At 37.1% G+C, this 23,034-nt stretch overlaps 1 protein-coding gene across 1 annotated transcript in view; it reads left to right on the top strand.

The window, feature by feature from the left end:
- LOC136866041 (bridge-like lipid transfer protein family member 3B) overlaps positions 1 to 23,034 on the top strand; it is a 458,695-nt gene that overhangs the window by 247,325 nt on the left and 188,336 nt on the right. Inside the window, exon 12 of the mRNA XM_067142666.2 lies at positions 11,146 to 11,383. Coding sequence (XP_066998767.2) covers positions 11,146 to 11,383 — 238 coding nt within the window. The remainder of the gene's footprint in view (positions 1 to 11,145; positions 11,384 to 23,034) is intronic.

Here is a 23,034-nt window from a genome sequence, read left to right as displayed (position 1 = left end):
CAACAATAGCTATAAAGATCAACGGTAAATTTCATTTTAAATATTGTGTAGAGACGTGAAGCATGATCTTGAATATAATATAACTCCTTCATTTAACCCAATATTTTACACAAGGTGTTATATTAAACAATCCACATCTTACGAGGAGATAAAAACAGGGACGAATGTAGAAACAAATGCATTTTTGAGAAAGCAAAAATTATACATATTAAAATAAGCTTAACCACACAACTTGCAGTGCGAAAATATTTGTCTTGAATGAATCCTGAATACAAGATGCACGCACACACTTTCTAAAGAGCCAGCAGGCAGGAAAAGGTAAGGTGAAACCTTAAGAGTTCTTCTGAGAAGAGTTCATCATTCTTTCTATGTTCCAACTAACTAAAGAAGTCTCCCTTGAGTTCCTGATAAACATACACAACAGGAAATTCTCTTTAACTCTCAACAATAGCTATAAAAGAGCAACGGTAAATTGTATTTTAAATACTGTACAGAGATGTGGAAGCATGATCTTGAACATGATATAACTTCTTCATTTAACCACCTTTGAAAATTTCTCTCTATATTACATAGCTTCATTAACAACCATTCTGTAGATGCACAAATTAATCTTGTAATCTTCATAGGTCCGGTATTCAGCTTGACAAGAATATAAAATAGGTATTAAGGAATACATTGTTGAGAGTTTGGAGGTTGACTGTGCCAGTATTGGTGGTGTATTGTTGCAGCGTTACGTGTAGGGTGGGGGCAGGTTTCTATGATGTTTATTGCGGGACATAAGGCGGTAAAGCTATGGCGTGAGATGAAGAGGAACAGAGCGTGTTGGATAGTTTAGGTCTGGGCAGCGGCCGTTGTTGGATTAGGAGGGGAGAGGGGAGGAGCGGTAGGGGAGGAGGGGTGGAAGGGGGGGAAGTATGGAGGGTGATGTGGTGAAAGTGTGTGGCGTGACAAAGTATTATGCATGATTTGAAAGACAGATCTGTTTTTCGGGATATTCATGTTTTTGAAAAATTCAATGAGAAAGTCGAATAGGATCTTTGGTTTCTCTGAGATATCATTTAAGTTTAGGTTGGGATTGAAATATTGGTCTAAATGAATATAGACGTCACTGAAAACCTCTATATTCATTTAGACCAATATTTCAATCCCAACCTAAACTTAAATGATATCTCAGAGAAACCAAAGATCCTATTCGACTTTCTCATTGAATTTTTCAAAAACATGAATATCCCGAAAAACAGATCTGTCTTTCAAATCATGCATAATACTTTGTCACGCCACACACTTTCACCACATCACCCTCCATACTTCCCCCCCTTCCACCCCTCCTCCCCTACCGCTCCTCCCCTCTCCCCTCCTAATCCAACAACGGCCGCTGCCCAGACCTAAACTATCCAACACGCTCTGTTCCTCTTCATCTCACGCCATAGCTTTACCGCCTTATGTCCCGCAATAAACATCATAGAAACCTGCCCCCACCCTACACGTAACGCTGCAACAATACACCACCAATACTGGCACAGTCAACCTCCAAACTCTCAACAATGTATTCCTTAATACCTATTTTATATTCTTGTCAAGCTGAATACCGGACCTATGAAGATTACAAGATTAATTTGTGCATCTACGGAATGGTTGTTAATGAAGCTATGTAATATAGAGAGAAATTTTCAAAGGTGGTTAAATGAAGAAGTTATATCATGTTCAAGATCATGCTTCCACATCTCTGCACAGTATTTAAAATACAATTTACCGTTGCTCTTTTATAGCTATTGTTGAGAGTTAAAGAGAATTTCCTGTTGTGTATGTTTATCAGGAACTCAAGGGAGACTTCTTTAGTTAGTTGGAACATAGAAAGAATGATGAACTCTTCTCAGAAGAACTCTTAAGGTTTCACCTTACCTTTTCCTGCCTGCTGGCTCTTTAGAAAGTGTGTGCGTGCATCTTGTATTCAGGATTCATTCAAGACAAATATTTTCGCACTGCAAGTTGTGTGGTTAAGCTTATTTTAATATGTATAATTTTTGCTTTCTCAAAAATGCATTTGTTTCTACATTCGTCCCTGTTTTTATCTCCTCGTAAGATGTGGATTGTTTAATATAACACCTTGTGTAAAAAATTGGGTTAAATGAAGGAGTTATATTATATTCAAGATCATGCTTCACGTCTCTACACAATATTTAAAATGAAATTTACCGTTGATCTTTATAGCTATTGTTGAGAGTGAAGAAGAATTTCCTGTTGTGTATGTTTATCAGGAACTCAAGGGAGACTTCATTAGTTAGTCGGAACATAGAAAAAATGATGAACTCTTCTCAGAAGAACTCTTAAGGTTTCACTTTACTTTTTCCTGCCTCCTGGCTCTTCAGAAATGTATGCGCGTGTGTTTTGTATTCAGGAATCATTCAAGACGAATATTTTCGCACTACAAGATATGTGGTTAAGGTTATTTTTAATATGTATAACTTTCCCTGTTTTTTATCTCCTTGTAAGATGTGTATTGTTTAATTTTCCTGTTGTGTATGTTTATCAGGAACTCAAGGGAGACTTCATTAGTTAGTCAGATCATAGAAAGAATGATGAACTCTTCTCAGAAGAACTCTCAAGGTTTCACCTTACTTTTTCCTGCCTGCTGGCTCTTTAGAAGTGTGTGCGCGTGCGTTTTGTATTCAGGAATCATTCAAGGCAAATATTTTCGCACTGCAAGTTGTGTGGTTAAGCTTATTTTTAATATGTATAACTTTGCTTTCTCAACGATGCATGTGTTTCCACATTCGTCCCTGTTTTTGTCTCCTCGTAAGACGTGTATTAATTAATGTAACACCTTGTGTAAAAACTGGGTTATCTGAAGGAGTTATATCATGTTCAAAATCATGCTTTCACGTCTCTACGCAATATTTAAAATTTTACCGTTGTTCTTTATAGCTAGTGTGGAGAGTGAAGGAGAATTTCCTGTTGTATATGTTTATCAGAAACTCAAGGGAGACTTCATTAGTTAGTCGGAACATAGAAAAATGATGAACTCTTCTCAGAAGAACTCTTAAGGTTTCACTTTACTTTGTCCTGCCTGCTGGCTCCTCAGAAATGTGTGCGCGTGTGTTTTACATTCAGGAATCATTCAAGAAGAACACTTTTGCACTGCAAGATGTGTGGTTAAGGTTATTTTTAATTTGTATAACTTTTGTTTTCTCAACTATTCATTTGTTTCCTATATTCGTCCCTGTTTTTATCTCCTTGTAAGATGTGTATTGTTTAATGTAACGCCTTGTGTAACATAAATGCCTACATGCTTGCCTGTTTCCCATTTTGGCTGATGATGACGCAAACACAGCGTCGAAACTAGTTCCAAGTACAAATACATGTTATAAATAAAATATAACTTTTTGTATTGAAAAGGTGTACCGTTTTAAGTTTTTCCTATCATCACAATTAACTTTGATGCAAATTCAGTTATGAGAAATATACACCGAAAGTTAGATGTGCTTACAGTCACCTCCTTCTGATAGTTCTCCTCTCATCTCATAACATGTCCAGACCATAGCAATCTTTTCCCTTTTATCTTTATTTATTTATTGATATTTGTTTTTACGTCGCACCGACACAGATAGGTCTTATGGCGACGATGGGATAGGAATGGCCTGGGACTGGGAAGGAAGCAGCCGTTGCCTTAATTAAGGTTCAGCCCCAGCATTTGTCTGGTGTGAAAATGGGAAACCACGCCATTATTGTTTAACACCGTCATGGATGACATAATGAAAAACATCAAGAAAACCTCTGGCAAACTACAGTAAATGCAATGGCCTTTGCTGATGATGTTATGATCTGGGGAGAAACTGAGGAACAAGTACAGTCGAGACTCAGTGAATGGAAGGTTAAGTTCCAGGAGTTCAGTTTCAAGATAAGCAAACTCAAAACAGTAGTGATGGCAATAAACCGAGAGGGACGATCAGTGAACATCATGCTAGGAAATCATCCACTAGAAAGCGTGGAAAGCTTTACATATCTCGGCAGTGTAGTATCTCGAGATACGCTAGCCACAAAGGAGGTGGCAAATAGAGTGTAGAAGAGCTCTCACTTTTACCGGCAAGTACGAAGATTCCTCTTGGATCTCAAAGTACCAACAAAATCAAAGCTGGTGATGTTCAATCAGTACTTCATACCAATCTTAACCTATGGTATTGAAACCTGCACCCTCACTAAGAAAGACTCATCACCGGGCGAGTTTGCCGTGCGCTTAGGGGCGCGCGGCTGTGAGCTTGCATCCGAGAGATTGTGGGTTCGAATCCCACTGTTGGCAGCCGTGAAGATGGTTTTCCGTGGTTTCTCATTTTCACACCATGAAATTGCTGGGGCTGTACTTTAATTAAGGCCACGGCCGCTTCCTTCCAACTCCTAGGCCTTTCCTATCCCATCGTCGCCAAAAGACCTATCTGTGTGGGTGCAACATAAAGCTACTAGCAATAAAAAAAAATTAAAAAGACTCATCAAGGTTGCATGCATCCGAGATGAAATTCTTTAGGCCCACAATTCAAAAACCAAACTGGACAAGTTAAGGAATGGTGTGGTTCGGAAGGAAGCTGGAATTGAGACATCATTGTTAGATCGGGTCAGCATGTCCAGACTGAGGTGGTTTAGACATGTAATGAGGATGGAGCCAACAAGGACAGCATATGTAAACTTGGAGAGACATATAGCAGGAAAACGGATGGTGGGAAGACCAAGAACCCACTGGATGGACATCGTAAAGATGGAGATTGCAGATTGGGGAAGGACACTGGAGGACGTCTTTAACAACAGAACGTATCTCAATAAGGCAGAATGGAAGAGGCTCGCCAACAGTACCCGGGAAACTGGAACTGTAAAATGATGATGATTTCTCCTAATATGGCTGTGTAATGAACAGAAGTAAAATCAAACTAGTTTTAGTGCTGACTTTCTGACCCCAACTTGACAGGTTTGATTCCGGCTCAGTCCGGTGGTATTTGGAGGTGCTCAAATACACCAGCCTTATGTTAGTAGATTTACTGGCATGTAAAAGAACGCATGAGGTTTTTGATTTTATTTTGTTATAAATAAATATCACACGAGATACGTTTACTTTCGTGCATAAAACTACTTTATTGGCGCCGAGTCTATTCCTTAACAGCACACAGCTATACACAATTATACACAACACTATAACACTATTAATTAAGCAATTTACTGTCAGTTCTGTCAAGTACAGATATCAACCAAATTCTAACATTGATTATTCGCTTTACCATCACAAGGCAAGACTAACCACCCTCTGACTCAAATCAATTTTGACAAGTTCAGATATCAACCAAATCCTCAGCTCACTGTAACACTCACTCTAACCCATACTCTACACTCTTACTCTTTAACTCCCACTCAGTCATTCTCTGGCCTCTAGGCATGTCAGCTCGATACATATACTGTTCGACAAACAGTCTAGAAATATCAACTTCTGCAAATATTCTTGCAACACTCAAAATGGAACACATCCAAACATACAAGGAACGATGATATAGATGTTGATTCCCATAGGGAAACCGAAATATTTGTCCCAAGTGAGTAAATTTATAACTAATTGATGAGCCCAACTTAGCACACTGGGCCGAAATGCTGGCAATCAGGAATGAGTTAGCTGGAAGATTTATTATGTCCAATATCATACAAGGAACAATCGATTGACTGGACTCTCAGTTGAAGTAGATCAAACTCGAATGTTCTATTACAGTTTACAAAGACACAGTGACAAAATCTATGACATTCCTAATGTTTCTACTTGTATCTGGATAATAAATCATTACAGTAAGTTTCCAGAACCCTACATATGTATCAGAATGATAGTGGATTATACCTAATATACATAATATTACAAAGTATTCTACAGTTTTTGACTACACAGATTTTGAGGTTAGACGTATTCATGTTATGTATTTGAGGTTATACAAATGTACAATACATTTTTGAAGGGTATAGTCATACTTGTCATTTAATAAAAGATAATTAAGATATATTAAACACAACAATTGAAGGTTTTTACAAGCGTTGAACTAGGTGTAGGATGGTACACATACAACATAGGGACAAAAATTTGGCACTCTAGTATCTCTGAAAACCAAAAAAATTAGATAGTGTGAGGTAAAACATTATTATTATTATTATTATTATTATTATTATTATTATTATTATTATTATTATTATTATTATTATTATTATTATTATTATTATTATTATTATTGTTGTTGTTGTTGTTGTTGTTGTTGTTGTTGTTGTTGTTGTTGTTGTTGTTGTTGTTTTATTGTTATTGTTATTGTTATTGAAGGTAACAGATGTGAAAATAATTAGAATAGTTTCTAGTATGATCAAAGGGGAAGCTGTGTGTGATGGCTAGATAAAAAATAAAAACAAGTTTGTAATGAAGATGCTTGTTGAAATTGCTTGTGATGTTAAGGGTTACGTAGTACTAATGAAGGAGGGTAGATTACCTTGGAGACTAATGGACTCAGCATTAGAGAATGGGAGAAATAGGAAGATCTTGTAGATGTTGATTATATGGTTTAATTAATTTAAGGTAAGGGCAGTAGGAGGACGACTATAATGCTTGATGTAGGTTGAGGATTTTGGAGGTCTAGTCCATTCACAGAGGTTGTCACACTGAACCCTGAAATATATAACTTATTTTAATATTTAGTTGTGTATGTATCAACATTTATTACTTTGTAATTCTCATTTGATAAATGGTTGCAAACCAAATTTGTATGAGTCACCGTCATCATCATCATCTGCCAATCAAATATTAGGCCAGGTGGCCTGTTATGGTCTCAATCCATCTTTTAGCTGGACGTCCAATAGATTATGTCCGCTTAGGTTGGTATCGTACTGTCTGTTTTGGAACTCGTTCCCTAGGCATTGTATTGATGTGGTCTCGTCAGTTTTTCCTATAGGTTCCTATGTAATTTAATACGGGTTCTGATTTTAGTTCTTTCATTGCATCATCATTCCTTTTATGATTCCATTGTGTATATCCTGCTTTGCATTTCATAAATCATAATATCTTGTAATAATTTCATTTCAGCAGTTGTGATCCCAGTTTCATCTTCTCTCCTGATTGTCCATTCCATATGTGAGAATTGGTCTAGCTTGTGATTTGTAGACTTGAAGTGTTGTGTCTCTCTCTACTAGGGATGGTTTCATTTTTGAGTTCACTGTGCCTATGGATTTGTTGAACTTCACTATTTTATTAGAAATATCTACATGATTGTCGAATGACAAGCAGTAGCCAAGTAATTGAAGGTATTAACTCTTTCTAACAGTTTGTTGAGACAGATCTTACTCAGAATTGGTTCTTTACCATGGAAAGTGAGTATTTATATTTTTTTTTTCTGTAGAAATTTCCATGTTTCATTCAGTAGCTATTCTACTGAGATGATGTATGGAGTGTTGTAAGTCGTCCTCTGTGCTGGCAAATAGTACTTGGTCATAGCATATAGAAGCATGTCTAATTTTAGGTGTCTGTTAATTATGATACTACCATGGGGAAGATGTCTCCAATCTTTTATAAGGGCATTCACGTCTATGATAAAACGCAGTGGGGAGGGGCTGCAACTTTGGTGTACTCCTCTGTTGATTAGTTTCCACAGTGAAATTGTACCATTAGCCGTGACTGCAATAGAGTTGTTTTCATATAATTTTTATTCGCTCAAAGTTAAGTTCATAAAAAGGAACACAATGACAGAACAGAGTGGAAAGAGAGAGCAATAGGAGGAGACAAGGACAAACTTGAAACCACAAAAGGACATTCTCCATATCTTGCTCTCTTTACCCTGTCGAAGGCCTTTTTGTAGTCCACGAATGCTAAATGTGTGGATATGTTGAATTCCCTATGTTTCTGTATTAAAATTTTGAGGAAAAAATAACCATCTGCACATGATCTTCCTTTCTGGAGACCATTCTGTTCTTCACCAGTCAGGGTTGAGTAGTGTGTATATAGCTTATTTTTTATGATGATGGCAAATATCTTAGAGTATTATTTAATGTGTATTTGGTAAGTCCATTTGTATGAAATAGTAATTATTTGAAGATGAATAGACAACTGCACTGATTTAAAAAAATTAACCATGGTTAGTATTAATAATGGAAAGGAACAAACAAGAGCCAAATCAAGCCATACGCTCAGAGATAATTTAATGAAAAGAAACATAATGACAGAAGGAGGGAGCAATAGAAGGAGAGAACAAGGACAAATATGAAACCACAAAAGGACATTCTCCACATCTTCATATACTGCCTTCTTCAAATAGGTCATTCCCAGGGCTTCTATATCCATTTCTTCTCATACTGTGATTAACTTGTTCCTGCATCCCAGCTTCATCAGTAGGGCACATCAACATTCAGTAAGGGCCATCTTGAAAGATTTTCCGTCTTTATGTGGGAAGTGTAAGATAAGAAGAAAGTCAGATGGACCCAGGAAAGGAGAAGAAAAATAAGTTCAAAAGAAATACTGGTGGAAAAAGAAGTTATTCATAGAGATTGATTGATTGATTGATTGATTGATTGATTGATTGATTGATTGATTGATTGATTGATTGATTGATTGATTGATTGATTGATTGATTGATTGATTGATGTTTATTTATTTATTTATTTATTTATTTATTTATTTATTTATTTATTTATTTATTTATTTATTTATTTATTTATTTATTTATTTATTTATTTATTTATTTATTCCAAATATACAGGTGTTAGCCCAATTAGAATATTTGCTCATAACTTCTAATCTTATAAAATATAATTTGAAAAATACAAGAAATAAGATAATCACAAAATAGAGTATGAAATAAAAATTTACCTAACTACAGTATAACAGCAGTGATAAAGATAAAGAATACAATAAAAAGAATAGTAAAAACAAAACAAAAACAGGCAACATGGCATCATTCATCTAGTTAATTATTATGTGTAATAAATACCTACAAGATTTCTAAAAGTTGGTTTTCATATTTTGTAATAAATCTATATTCAGAGGATGTAATTTATTATACAGTGACATCATTCTGTATAGGGCTGAATTTAACGTTTGTTTGTTTGTGTTAACTATTAGCAAGAAAAACAAATTCCTAAATTTACCTGCCAGTTTTCTAGGTGCATACAGTAGGAGTTGACAAGTTAGATCAATACTGTCTATTTCATTGTTAACCAGCTTATAGAGAAACATCATCGACTGACGTTTTCTTCTGATATCAGGCCTTTCAAAATCAAACATTTCACTCATCTTCATCATCATTTAACAGTTCCATCTTATGATATGATAAATATTTAGGATATTCTCTGCTTTGCCTGAAGTATATATATTTCAGGAACTTTTTCTGGATCCTTTCTATCAAATCTGTGTGTAATTTTGTTGATGGATTCCAAATAATAGAGGCATATTCCAGATTTGATCGAACTAATGAAATATACAAACAAAATAAAGATTTATTACTTAGGCTACACAAACGTATCATTATAAACCCAAAGTTCCTGTATGCCTTATTCACAGCAATTTCAATATGGGTAGTGAAACTTAAATCACTAGTTAATATTACTCCTAAGTCATTAATTTCATTTACTTGTTCCAGTTGTGCATCATTGATTGAGTACGTAAAATTTTTCTTATCTCTTTTCATTGAAAAAGTGATCTTCCTCCATTTATTAATATTGAAGGGTAATTTGTTAAATGTGTTCCAATCAGACAAGATATTTAAATCAACTTGCAGTTTAAACAATCGTGCACACTTGATGTTGATTTATATAATTTAATATTGTTAGAAAATAATAATACCTTTGAGAACCAAACTTTGCTAGGAAAATCGTTTACAAACAAGAGAAGCAGCAAAGGACCCAAATTAGAGCCTTCTGATACTCCAGATTTTGCAATGTAATTATAAGAAAACATGTTTCTGTAACTTACAAACTGACTTCTATGCTTCAAATATGAAACCAGAAGAGACATAAGAGACTGACATAAATTATAATCCATTAATTTACTGACTAGACAATCGTGATCCACTTTGTACAAAGTTACATAAATTGGTTACTGTGGATTTCTTCAGTATAAAACCATGCTGATTGCATGGGATAATTAATTTGATATGATTACAAATGTGAACATATAGAATACTTTTAAATATTTTAGCTGGAGACGATAAAACTGTAACTGGTCTGTAGTTATCTATTAACTGTTTCTTCCCGTATTTATAAATTGGCATAACTTTGATGTATTTCCATTCTTTGGGAAAGGTAGAATTAGCTAGGATAAGATTGAATAATATCTGGAGAGGTTCAATTAATATTTCCCTACAAGCCTTAAATATATAAGGAGGTATTAGGAGATGTCGCCCTGTGTGCGAGGACGGTACAACAAAGAAACTGAACCAAATGTCATCTTCTGGATCTGAACAGATACCTCCTTATCTCATAAAAGGTAGTGCAGATGTTCTTATAGACCTGTTTTTGTTCACAATTGGGTCATTATGAGTTGCAGGAATGTTGGGGACAGTATAAATAGCCAGTTTCCCTTGTAAGGCAGACCGTCCAACGAGGTTGGGTAACATCTGTCATGTATGGCAACTGCACACATTTTTGGAGTGGAGGATAGTGTTGAGTTGCAGGAATGTTGGGGACGATACAAACAGCCAGTTCCCCTTGTAAGGCAGACCGTTCAACGGTTCATTGAAAACTGTTTGGAGTGCTTCCTGGTTTGAATACATTACATTTTTTGTTGTTACACTTTCAGAGGTTATAGAGGTTGAAATAAGCTATACATTGATGCTAAAATATGAGAAAGGCTTTTTTTTTTTTTTTTTTTCCAGTTGTAACTCTTTCATTCTCAGTCATCAAGATATTGATATGTTTTTTCGCTGTTGTATAGAGCCTGTATTGAGAAAAATTTAAATGTATGAAAAGATAATATACCACAAAAGTGAATCGAGCAGTGACAATTTTAGTGAAGGAAATCAAAGTAAAAGATCGTCTCCACCCACAGGGGGATCTTGTGGGTTTAAAAGTGGAACCAAAATTTGAATTTATTCAAGTACGGTAAGTTATATTTATGTAATTTATTGCATATCTTATTTTTCTTGATGTTTGTTGCAGATCATTTTTGGCAGCAGTGTGGATCATTCTAACCAGAAAGATCGGCCAAAGTCTCTTCACCTCCAGGTTTCACGGTTCTCCATTACTAATGTTCGTAGCCTGGAGCATAGCTCTCGGGCTGACCTTGCTAAGTGCGTGGATGCTCTGCAGTTAGGCTCCCTCTTTTATGGAGCAGAGTTTCCAGCTGTTCCAGGAGATTTCCATGTTGTTACTGAGAAGTTTCTGAAACACATTTCTGGTAAGATTGGCAACTTTCTTGTTCCTGGTGCCATTCAAAGATTGTGCCTTGATCCTTCATCATCAATAATAACTAGTCAAGTATTGATAATATGGGAGGATAACAACAAAAGTAAAACTTACAATTAAACTACACCTTTGCAGATTGTCTATTAATAGGGAACCTGATATTTTGCCGGGTTTCATTTAAGAAATCGATTGAGATTGAATCAATCATTGAACAATAACATGTATTGAAATTGACAGAACTTGACAACATGCACATGTTACTGGGTTATCACTTAACACTCCATTAACTCCAGCAACAACCAGTGTGGTCTTGTCACTAAACATACACGCTTTTAATTGAAGCCCTATCACTTGTTCCTTGCTTTGTTCAGTATTTATTCTACACTGACATACCAGAAGGCATTTGATACCTGCGTAATAATATGTAAGGCCCCTTGTAATCTAAAGAAATGCAGCATCTCAATGTGGCATAGATTCCACCAGAAGATGGACATTTGGAGATATGTTAAGCCATGGTGTCTAGATTACTTCTTACTTCTCCTTGGTATATGCAGATTTGAATGGATTTCTCCACCTGGGGATTATGTACTGTATGTGTGTATGTACGGTCCTCAGCCCTAAGGCTGGTTGGATCCTCAACAGCTCCGCCATCAGCTGTCATAGATGGCCTAGGCATCACTGGAGAGACGTACTAGGGAGATGACAAGTGATGTAAGTTTCCTGTTGCTTTCCTCACTGAGCCAGAAGTTATTACATATCAGTCTGCCAAGCCCACTGAAATACATGGATCATCCAACCCTATGAGCAACATTTTCACACCATTCATAGTGGGGACTGGCTGCATAAGGAATGGCATTACTAGAATTGCTCATACCTGTCACTTTAATATTGTCAAAGTCAAGGATGAGACTGAGACAGGTCAATGAAAGTAGCAAAATTGCTCTAGCCTATACCAGAAGACACAGTGCACTGTAAACACTGGGTCCTGCCAGCAAAGGCACCCTGGGGATAAATATTTAGCCAACATGATAGCTACACCATTTATTGGAACTGTGCAGAATTCTCTTTTAGTCAGTTGCAATCAACTTCAACCCAGTGTGATGGGGTGGATTATTCTGATGGAATATTTTTTCAATGTCAGGATAAATGAGATCCTTGAAAGGCTACAAATAGTCATCATGGAACAGTCACTTTTTAAGTATGTGGTTTGTTGAACCAGTGGACCCAACTATGTAAATACATACATTACGTAGCAATATGGAAACACCACAACCTTAGACAGTGGCTTGTTGACAGCTGGGTCTGTGGCCTCATCAGGTTTGTGTCAAGCTCACTCACTACCATTAACTCAAAACTACTACTTACTCATCGGAGCATGCCACATTTTTTCCAATTCTTCAGAGCCCAGTATGCAACTTCTTAAGCTCAGGTAAAGCTCTTAGATCCTCTGCTTCCCATATCCCATAGAAGCTAAAGGGCGTTGCACAGGTCTGTTGTATAAGTTTGTCATATCTCCTGCATTGAATGCAGCTGTGATTGGAGCCAGTATTGTTGCTCTGATTCCACAGACAATCCTAATCCTGGTCATACTCAGCCACTGCTCTATCCACTGTGAATCATAACAATCTTCCATGACATATTCTTAAAAATGTATGATGCTGTGGAATGAAGATTACTGAATGTCTGCATAACTCCAGAAATGGAAAGTTTCATTTGTTCAGTATCCACTACCATGCCCCATTTGAGCATGGATAGCACACATCACTTTTCCTTGAGCTTCCGGTCAATGAATGACGCAATTTCCTTCTCACAATTAAAGAAGATATCGGGATTCCAAAGTTGTCTTGGGGCAGTGACACTCTCTTACCACGACTTGTGGCATATAAGCATAGAAATATGTAATTTTCTTCAGTTGACTGGAACGTTGCAAGTGAAGCGTATGTGTGCAAGTGCTGAGTGCTAAGTATAAGCAAAATGGGACTAGCGCCTGAACTCTAAAATGGTATTAATTACTTTTAAATGGTGTTGTTAATGATGATCACGGTGCTGTTGGTGATTGGAGAAACGGAGATTAATCCTGGTTCCCTGAGGTTGTAATATATTGAAAAAAATAAGGATGTGGTAAAGTAGCTGAGCCAAGTTAGCATGACAAGGGAGTTGATTATGGATCAATAAGGATATTCAAGTTCTGAAAAATAGCCTGAAAGGTGAATTGGCAAAAATTAGAGAAGGTCTAAAAAAGTAACAAGAGAAGATGGACTTATTAAAAGGGACATCACATGGTGTTGAGTAGTGCACATGAGAACTGGAAAGAAAGCCCAAAAAATAAAACTTGCACAACATAAAAGCCTCATCATATTTGGCATTAAATAGAAGAGTGGCAAGAATAAACTATTGTTAACATCTGTGTTGGAAGTGATAACGGCAGGAGTGAGAGTGAACTTCACTGAATCTGATGTAGATGATATACAGAGAATAGGAAGAAATCAAGGAAATAGGCCTATAAAGTTGCAACTGGTATCTGGTATGAAAGCTTACCAGATTCTACTTAACTCCAAGAATTTAAAAGGGGGAAGAGGTATGGGTCAAAAGAGATGGGACCTGAAGAAAGGAAATTAAAGTTCTTCGATTTTACCAGCGTGAAGCCAGAAAGGAGGGTCTTACAGCTGTCACAAAGGGCAAGAGGTTTATCATCATGGGAAATGGTTGGAGGAAAAGTTACTCATTAGCACAGCTGGATACTTTGGCTTGGGGAGACAGTACAGCAACACTGACACAAGCCGGAAGGAGGATTGCTGACCTGCAAGAAGCAGAAGTGGAGCACGTGCCAGCAATTTTGCTGACAGCTATGCAGACTGTGGACACTGTCACAAGCAACGAGGAGCAACCCAGGAGAATAGGCTTGTTATCAGATGTTGGAAAGGAGGCTGGGACCAGTACAACACTGGCAGCAGTAAGAAGCAGGAATAAAATAGAGGATCCAAAGATAAAGAAACAGGGACATAATCTGAAAGAAATTTGGGTCAAGAAGGGTAATTATGTAGATGCAAAGGGAAATAAAGAGGAAGAAAAGGTGGTCGGGGGATACATAGCTCTCCTCGTGGCAGTATAATCCAAATTGACAAGCCTGTTAATTCAAGTAGTAAAACAGGAAATGTGACAGATAAGAGGAAAGCAAAATAACTAGAATGGCCCCCTCGTTCGCCTGATTTAAGCACATGTGATTTTTATCTATGGGGAAATCTTAAAGGAAAAGTTTACAGGAATAATCCTCGAACTGCAGAAGAATTAAAAACTGAAATTAGGTTTAATTAAACTGGGGAATGATGAAGTGACCAAGCTTGTTGATAATTGAGTTATTTGCCTTTTTAGAAACATGATTACTTGAAGGAATTACACTCTCATGGAAGGGATATGAGACAAAAAGTGTAATGAAAAGAAAGAAAGGTTCACACGACAGAAACCCTTGCGGTATATCACTTTTAATAACAGAGGAGATTCATATCAAATGATATGAGGATGTAATTTGGGCACAGTTTTTCACTGAGTGGTAGAGGATAGAGAGTTATATGTATAGGCTTCCTATATAATCATCCATTAGGGGTCACTGCAAATAATCAGATTTAAAAAAAGGATTTAATGGAAGAAATTAATTAAAGTTAACTTTGATGGGAGATTGGAATGTTTGTGTTTATGAAATGAAGCTACTGGCAGCTTCCATATAAAATAAGTATATAATCTTATTGAACACATTCATTTTGTTTGTAGGCACATGTTGAAGGCAATATGATTATTCACTGTGAGAACTCAAATACATAAACAACATTGTACCGGGCGAGTTGGCCGTGCAGTTAAAAGCGCGCAGCTGTGAGCTTGCATCCAGGAGATAGTGGGTTCGAATCCCACTGTCGGCAGCCCTGAAGATGGTTTTCCGTGGTTTCCCATTTTCACACCAGGCAAATGCTGCGGCTGTACCTTAATTAAGGCCACGGCCGCTTTCTTCTCATTCCTAGGCCTTTCCTATCCCATCGTCGCCATAAGACCTATCTGTGTCGGTGCGACGTAAAGCAAAACAGCACAATAAACAACATTGTAGCCATCTTGTAACATTGTAACAGAACGGCCACCTGCAATCAATGTGGTGCGTGGTACTAAACCAGTATATGGTGATACTATACAAACTACCAACCTGCGATGAATAAATATCTAACATACTGCCTGCCAAAAGGCATCTTTCCTTTTCTATTTCACAATTGGTAAGGGACAGAGTTTGTGAATAGGCCTTTCGCATTCACCATTATTCCTCTGCACAATCACTACACGAATTAATCCGTCACTTACGGGATGCACATTCTTGATTACTCCCATCTTCCACTGCATAAGAGGTAGGTTTCCTTCTTTCAGTATGACTAGGTCTCCAGGCTGAAGATTGGGATATTCCACTCCCCATTTATTCCTTTGCTGTAAGTTATTGATGTATTCATTTGGCCATTTCCTCCATAAGTTCTGAGATAGCTGCTGAATATATTGCCATCTGGTGATCGGTAAGTGTAGTAACTGGATCTCCTATAAGGAAGTGGGACGGATTGAGGGAAGAGGAGTCCAAAGGATCATCATTTAATGTGGTGAGAGGACGTAAGTTTACGCAGGCTTCAATTTGTGTTGGAGTCCTGCTGATTATGTTAACGGCCAAAAGCATGCAAAAGAGTATCTGTGATGTGACAAAAAAAAAGGGTCATCAAATGAATGTTTCCTGGACGAAACTTTTGATTTGTAAAAAGGGGCAGCAAATGAACAATGGATGATATATGGATGTAAAATAGAGGTCAGCAATAGATTACAATACTTGTGAATATTATTTATTCATTTACATAGTTTATGCCCACATTGGAGCACTTAAATCAAACCCAAATACATTTATGTTAACAAAGAATTAACTGAAGATTTAGCTTGCATCGTCTTCTTTCTTTCCCAAAACCTCTTCATTCTGGCTGACCTGGCTTCCCTTTCTTCATCAGATATAACATATTGTTTGTGTTGTACAGTTTTTAATGACAATCTTATTTGTTTGTTCTTGAGAATCCTTTTTTCTTCTCTATTTTCAGTTTGCTTCATTGTAATATTCAGCTCTTCTAAATCATTCTGAACTTCTTTAAACCAATTATTTTTTGTTTTACTTTTCCGAAAGTAATTACAGTAAATAGTTGTTTTATTATCCTATTATCATTTAATCTAGAAAGATGACAGAAAAAGGCAGTTCTTTTTCTCATCGAATCTACAGGGAGAATAATTTAAGTCTTCAGACTTCTCGCGTGCCGTGGGAAGTACCGAGCGAACGCCATAAGGCTTCTGTCAACATGGCGAGATAAGAAGTGTTCACTGCAGCGCGCAGCTGTTTAGCACTCTGTCCCTCAGTTAGTTAGAAAATATTGGATTTTTAAGGTGTGTTGTGAGGTTATTATCACGATGGTTAAATACACTATAGAGCAAAGAATACTTTTGGTCAAGTGTTATTTGCGCAAGAAGAAACCAGTTAAAAAGTGCCTTCGAAAATTCCGTAGACAATTTCCCAGTGCGACAGTACCGTCAAAACGTTATGTGCATCAGCTCGTTTACAAGTGACGTAGTACCGGTTCCGTAAGCAATAAGAAAAAGAAGCGAAGGAGAACAGTTCTCACACAGGAGAGGTTAGAAGGTATACAGGCAAGACTCCAGGTCAGTCCACATAAGTCGCTTCGGAGAGTAGCTCAGGAAAGTGGTATTTCACCTCCTTCAGCATGTAATGCAACAAAATTGTTACGTTTATGATCTTATCGGACCCCTTCAGTCCATAACATACTGCCTACAGATTTCAATGCAAGAATACGATTTTGCAAATTGGCTAACAAATAGTGTCCATGACGGTATTATGGATCCAAACTTTCTTTTTATGAGGGACGAAGCCTGGTTTCATTTGAGTGGATATGTCATTTCACAGAACAATAGAATCTGGGATACAGACAACCCGCACATTTTACAGCCGAGACCTCTGCACGATGTGAAGGTGGATGTGTGGTGCGCTATCAGTGCCCGACTAATTATCGGTCCGATATTTTTTCAGGACACGATTACTTCTGACCGTTATATTCAAAACATTCTGGAACCATTTTTTACTGAACTGACTGAAGAAGAGAAAAGGTACGGCTGTTTCCAGCAGGATAGTGCAATAGCCCACACGGCGCGTAGCTCTATGCGACGGGTACGGGAAATGTTGAATGATGATGAGATCATCAGGAAAGGCTTATGGCCCCCTCGTTCGCCTGATTTAAGCACATGTGATTTTTATCTATGGGGAAATCTTAAAGGAAAAGTTTACAGGAATAATCCTCGAACTGCAGAAGAATTAAAAACTGAAATTAGGAACATTGTGCATTCTATCGGTGTCCATGAACTACAAAGTGTGTTTTGAAATCTCATTACAAAATGTGAAGCTTGCATTGCAGCTGAAGGAGATCACTTTCAGTATCGTCTGTAAATACTGGTGAGTTCAGTTTAATTGCCTAGTTGATTTATTCATTGATGTATTTATTCATTTATTTATTTATTTATTACTGGTGAGTTCAGTTAACTTTCCTAGTTGATTTATTTATTTGTTTATTCATTTACGTATTTCTCCACAGCATCTATGTAGCCGGTGAGTTCAGTTTCGTTTAGTTTGTATAGGCGTAATCATGCCGCTTTTTTGAGCCGACTATGCCTGCTTGTCATGGCGAGCACTGCGCTCACTATCTCCCCTTCCCAGCGCGCCTAATCCTCAGCACTCCGCTCTGCACTTTCATATTAATCACCCTGTATTATAGATTCACTTTTCCTATAAACCACTGCATTAGGCAATAATCTCCGTTGTCCATCCACCTGATGTTTTTTATTAATGATTGTTCTGAGTATCCTTCTGTCAACCTTTTGCAGTGTATCAGTTGTTGCTTTGGTGTTCAATTTAAATAGTGTTTCACAAGCATAAGTCGCTTCAGGTTTAATGATGGAACAATAATGTTGAAGTTTAGCGTTATTGAAAGAGATTTTTTCTTGTACGTTGGCCATGTAATTCGTTGTGCTTTTTTTAACTTAAATGTTCTGCTTTCTATTGATGATTTTTCATGAATTCCAAGTTATAATTTCACCAAGATATTTAAACTTATTCACAATTTTAATTTGTTTGGTATTGGCTAAGGTAATGGTTGGTGCTGTAACAGGGAAGGTTGGCATTATTTCTGTTTTTTCATATGAAATTTGCAATCCAACTTTTCTTGCAATGTTATCAAGTTCTTCTATTTGCAATTTAGCTTCTTCCATATCATTAGCAAGTAGTGCAAGATCATCAGCGAATGCTAAACAATTGAGTCTTATTTTTCTGCCAATCTTCATGTTAGGTTGACACATCTTATTCCATTCCTGCATGATTTTTTCCAACACACAATTAAACAATAATGGTGAGAGTCCATCTCCCTGCCGACGTCCAGTATTAATGTCAAATAAATGGAAATGGGTCCACTAGATAAAACAAGCAAAACGGAAAGGTCTTGCAGCATTATCAGTAATTAAAATCCTTGAGTGTAAATTTCCGGATATAGATTATAAGATTCAGAAAAATGTTCTACAAGCTTTAGTGAAAAGTCGAATGTTAAGGTGGGTCCAGACTTATTGCACGGCTCCACATGGTGTTATCCGGTGATATAATACAATGCAACACAAGAATTTTCCTCCGCTGGATCATCCATGTTTATCTGTATCCGAAAACCTGTATCAAAATTCATGCAATATGAAGAAGGGGAGTAACAAATCTTACCAGTTGAATTAATTGATACTGAGTAAAATTAATAGTAAAAGCATCATTCACTATTTAACATTTCATTATGAAGCACTCACCTTTTCCCATTCCCCTATGTTTCTTCATTTTCCTTCTCCCTCCTTAGGGCTGATAACCTACATGTTAGGCCCCATAAAACAACAATCAACAAATCTCTCTCCTTTGTGAAGCCAGCAAGTATTCCATTTTTCTTTTACAATTGTCACAATCATTATAATCATCATCATCATAATCATCATCATCCTCACTCTCATAGAACCCCTCCAGTGTGCCAGGTAGGGTGGTGTTGAACGAGTCTTCACCATCGTTGTTCATCCAGAAATGCCTTTTCTCTCACCACTGACTCCCAGTTCCCTCCTCTTCTCTCCACATCCTCTCTCAGTTGGTGTAGCCATCTATTCATAGGTCTTCCCACTGGTCTCCTTCTTTCAACCATTGTTTCTAGGCATGCACTTGGTGTTCTTGTGCCGGGCATTCCCTTTACATGTCCATACCATGTTAGTCTAAAAGTCCTTAGCCTCTCTTCTATTGAGTTCACTTCCAGTTCCATTCTGATGTCATCGTTCCTTACATGGTCCTTGCATGTATTTTGGAGGGTAGTTATTAAAAACTTCATTTCACATGCTTGCAATTTACGAACTTCTCTCTCTTTCAGTTTACATGTTTCTAGACTGTATGTGAGAATGGGCACAAAGTATGACTTATACAGAATCTTCTTGGTTCTCATGCGCACTTTGTTATCCCAAAGTAGATGTCGTAAGAGGTTGTAGAAGTTGGAACTGCTAGCCACTCTGTTTACTACTTCTTTATCTGCAGTACCCTTGCTGGAAATCATACTCCTGAGGTATTTGAATACCTGTACATATTGAATGTTTTTACCTTCAAACTTTATGTGGCAGTCAGTATCTTTCCTATTCATTTCCAATGCGACAGTCCTCAGCTGATTTGTTTAGTTCGTTTCCTACTTCCTCCCATGCATCCTGTTTTGTTTTTCTTCATTAAAGTGTTCTGTGTTTTGGTGGTTCCATATCATGTCCTTGTTCTTGTACACATGGATTGGCTTTATCATGCACTCCTTTCTGCACTCCATTATGAATATAAACACTGAATTGAAAATACAAATAATGCTCTGGCAATGACTCCAGCTCTCCTTAGTGTGAAACTGAGTAGCAGCAGTGTAATGCAATGTGTGCACGTTCAGACTAGCACGCCTGCACTGCATGTCGACTGCCAATGAGCAAACAAGCTGTTACGTATCACCATATCAACACTTTGCAACAATAACACAGGGTATTGTCCACACTGATACACAATGGAGATATTATTTGGGGATACAGAACAAGTCTGAACCCGCCTTTATATTGAGCTGAACTATGGTGGTTAGAGAAAGAGTGTGAGATGCTGAATGAGATAGTGAGTAAGTTCTGTAATATTATAATGGGGTTACCAAATTGTGGAGTAAGATTAATTAATATGTGAAGAAAGTATTCAAGTTTATATTCTTAAAATAATTTTTAAATACATATTGTTTAAGACTGAAAAGGGTGACCAGCTTCTGCAGATGGCATATCATCATCAGAGTGACAATAAGCCATGCGCCACATGCCGCAACGAGCGTAAGTCTCATATAACCTATGTCATTTGACTAACACGCTCTCTCCTTCAGTTCATTAATTTTATCTAATTTTATCCGTCATTTATTCAGGTTAACTTCATGGACACCGCAACGAATTGCAAATTTTTACCAGCCACAAATTAAAAATTGTCAGTTTTAACCATACCTTCATGCACCGTCCTGACAATGTCTAACAGCATTTCAGCATGATTTTAACAAGCACTACAGGAACATTTCGTTTTGTTTACATTGGTTTATGTGGAAACACCATCTAGCAGTTCTGCATCAGCTGGTGGTTATTTACAGTGGTGTCCAGTGGCTTGCATCCTGCTAACACCACTCAAGTAGATTTGGCAATCGATGATCTGACTACAGAATCAACATTTACCAGTTACCGTTTTGCAATTGAAATTTTAATGATTAGCAGTGATGGAACTAACAATTCGACGAATATTAATGCAAGAAAGAGTCTGGATGATGAGCATACTCCATATGCTAAGAATTTAGAGCCTAATTTATTTATTTTTCAAATTTTACACATAGTTCATCCCAGATTTTAATGTCAGTTGTATTTTTGTACATTTGTTTTATGTCAGTTGTGTGTTTGTACATTTGTTTAATAATTAGATGTTTTACATTAAGGCTGAAGATGGCCAGCCAAGGCCGAAACTAGTCCCTAGTTTAGTAATGTAATTCAAAAATAATGCATGTTATAGTATTGAAAAGGTGGACCTTTACGACATTAATAATTATTATTGTGGTCACAATTCAATACGGATCAAAACCATGAAGTTTATATCCTATGATTATGTAGCCAACCAGGCAAAACAGAAAGCCTGTTTATATTTATGTCTTAAAGTCAAAATAGCCAAATTGGGCAAAGACATCGAATTTCTCAAACAGTGTATTGCTCACAATTTGACACCCAACTTTCTTAAAAGCAAGTTTAAGACTCATCGTTCTTCTTTTCAAATGACTAAAACCCAAACTAGAACAAATAAGATTTGGCTGAGAGAGAAGATCAAATTTTTGTACAAGAAAAAGTCCTTTTTGAATCATAGATTATATGAGACTCACCTGGAAACTACAAGTTTACTTTCAGATGCTCACTGGAACCTATTTCAAGCCCAAGTTGACAATAGATTATTTATTGTATTATCAAAGACAACAAACCCTAGAGAAAAAGCTGCATATGTTAATGAACTCTAAACTCAACAATAATCCTAAAGAAACCAACAAAAACACTAGGCCTAACATGCCCAACCAATTTCACCCTCCAATCATAAATTTGTCCAAGGTACCATTGAATGAAGGTGAAAGTTCCATTTTAGCCAAGGCCCTAAACACAATTGGCATAATTTTAACACTGTGAACACAGCCATCACTACAACAGTAGAAGCAGAATTAGCCATTAGCAAATTATTCTTCTTCATGTGCCATGTCCTCGCAGAACATCGGCGATCAGTAGCATGATCTGTTCTTTGTTCATAGCTATTCTCAACAGAGTAAGCCTTGTCACCCCAAACCACTGGCTCAATTTTCCGAGCCATGATGTCCTACTTCTCCCCGTCCACGTTTTCCATTAATTTCCCCTTGGAGTATTACTTGCAGAAGGTGGTATTTACAGTTCCGCATCATATGACCAAAGTATTCTAGCTTCCTTTTCTTGATGGTAGTGAGAATTTCTGGTCTTTGTTCATACGATGCAAAACATCTATATTGGTCCATTAGCAAATTGCCAGCAGATAAACAAGACGAAGTAAGGATTGAAGTAAAAAGAAAATTAAACTCCATTCTTAACCCAAAAACAATATTAACTCCCATAATTTACCCCTTAGTACTCGTGACGACAATAGCTACAAGGATTCGATTCTCATACAAAAGCAAATACATGCTCTCAAAGAAAGAGAATCCATGATAATAATCTTATAATTACATCATCATCATCATCATCATAATCATTGTTGACCAACTCCAGTTTCCCAGGTGTGGTATACGAGCCCCTTCCATTTTGTTCTGTCCATGAACCATTCTTCGTTCACAATCCTCTCCCAATCCTGACCTCTCTCCTCTACATCCCTCTTCACTAAGTCTGTCAATTTTTCTCTAGTTCTGCCCACTGGTCTCTTTCCCCTGATTTCTCTTTCATACTCCTTTCTTATAATTATGAAAGCAGATTAAG

This window comes from Anabrus simplex, chromosome 3, assembly GCF_040414725.1.
Source record: "Anabrus simplex isolate iqAnaSimp1 chromosome 3, ASM4041472v1, whole genome shotgun sequence".
Classification (NCBI taxonomy): Eukaryota; Metazoa; Arthropoda; class Insecta; order Orthoptera; family Tettigoniidae; genus Anabrus; species Anabrus simplex.
Note: the sequence above shows the minus strand (reverse complement) of the source record. Positions and strands in the feature narration are given on the sequence as shown.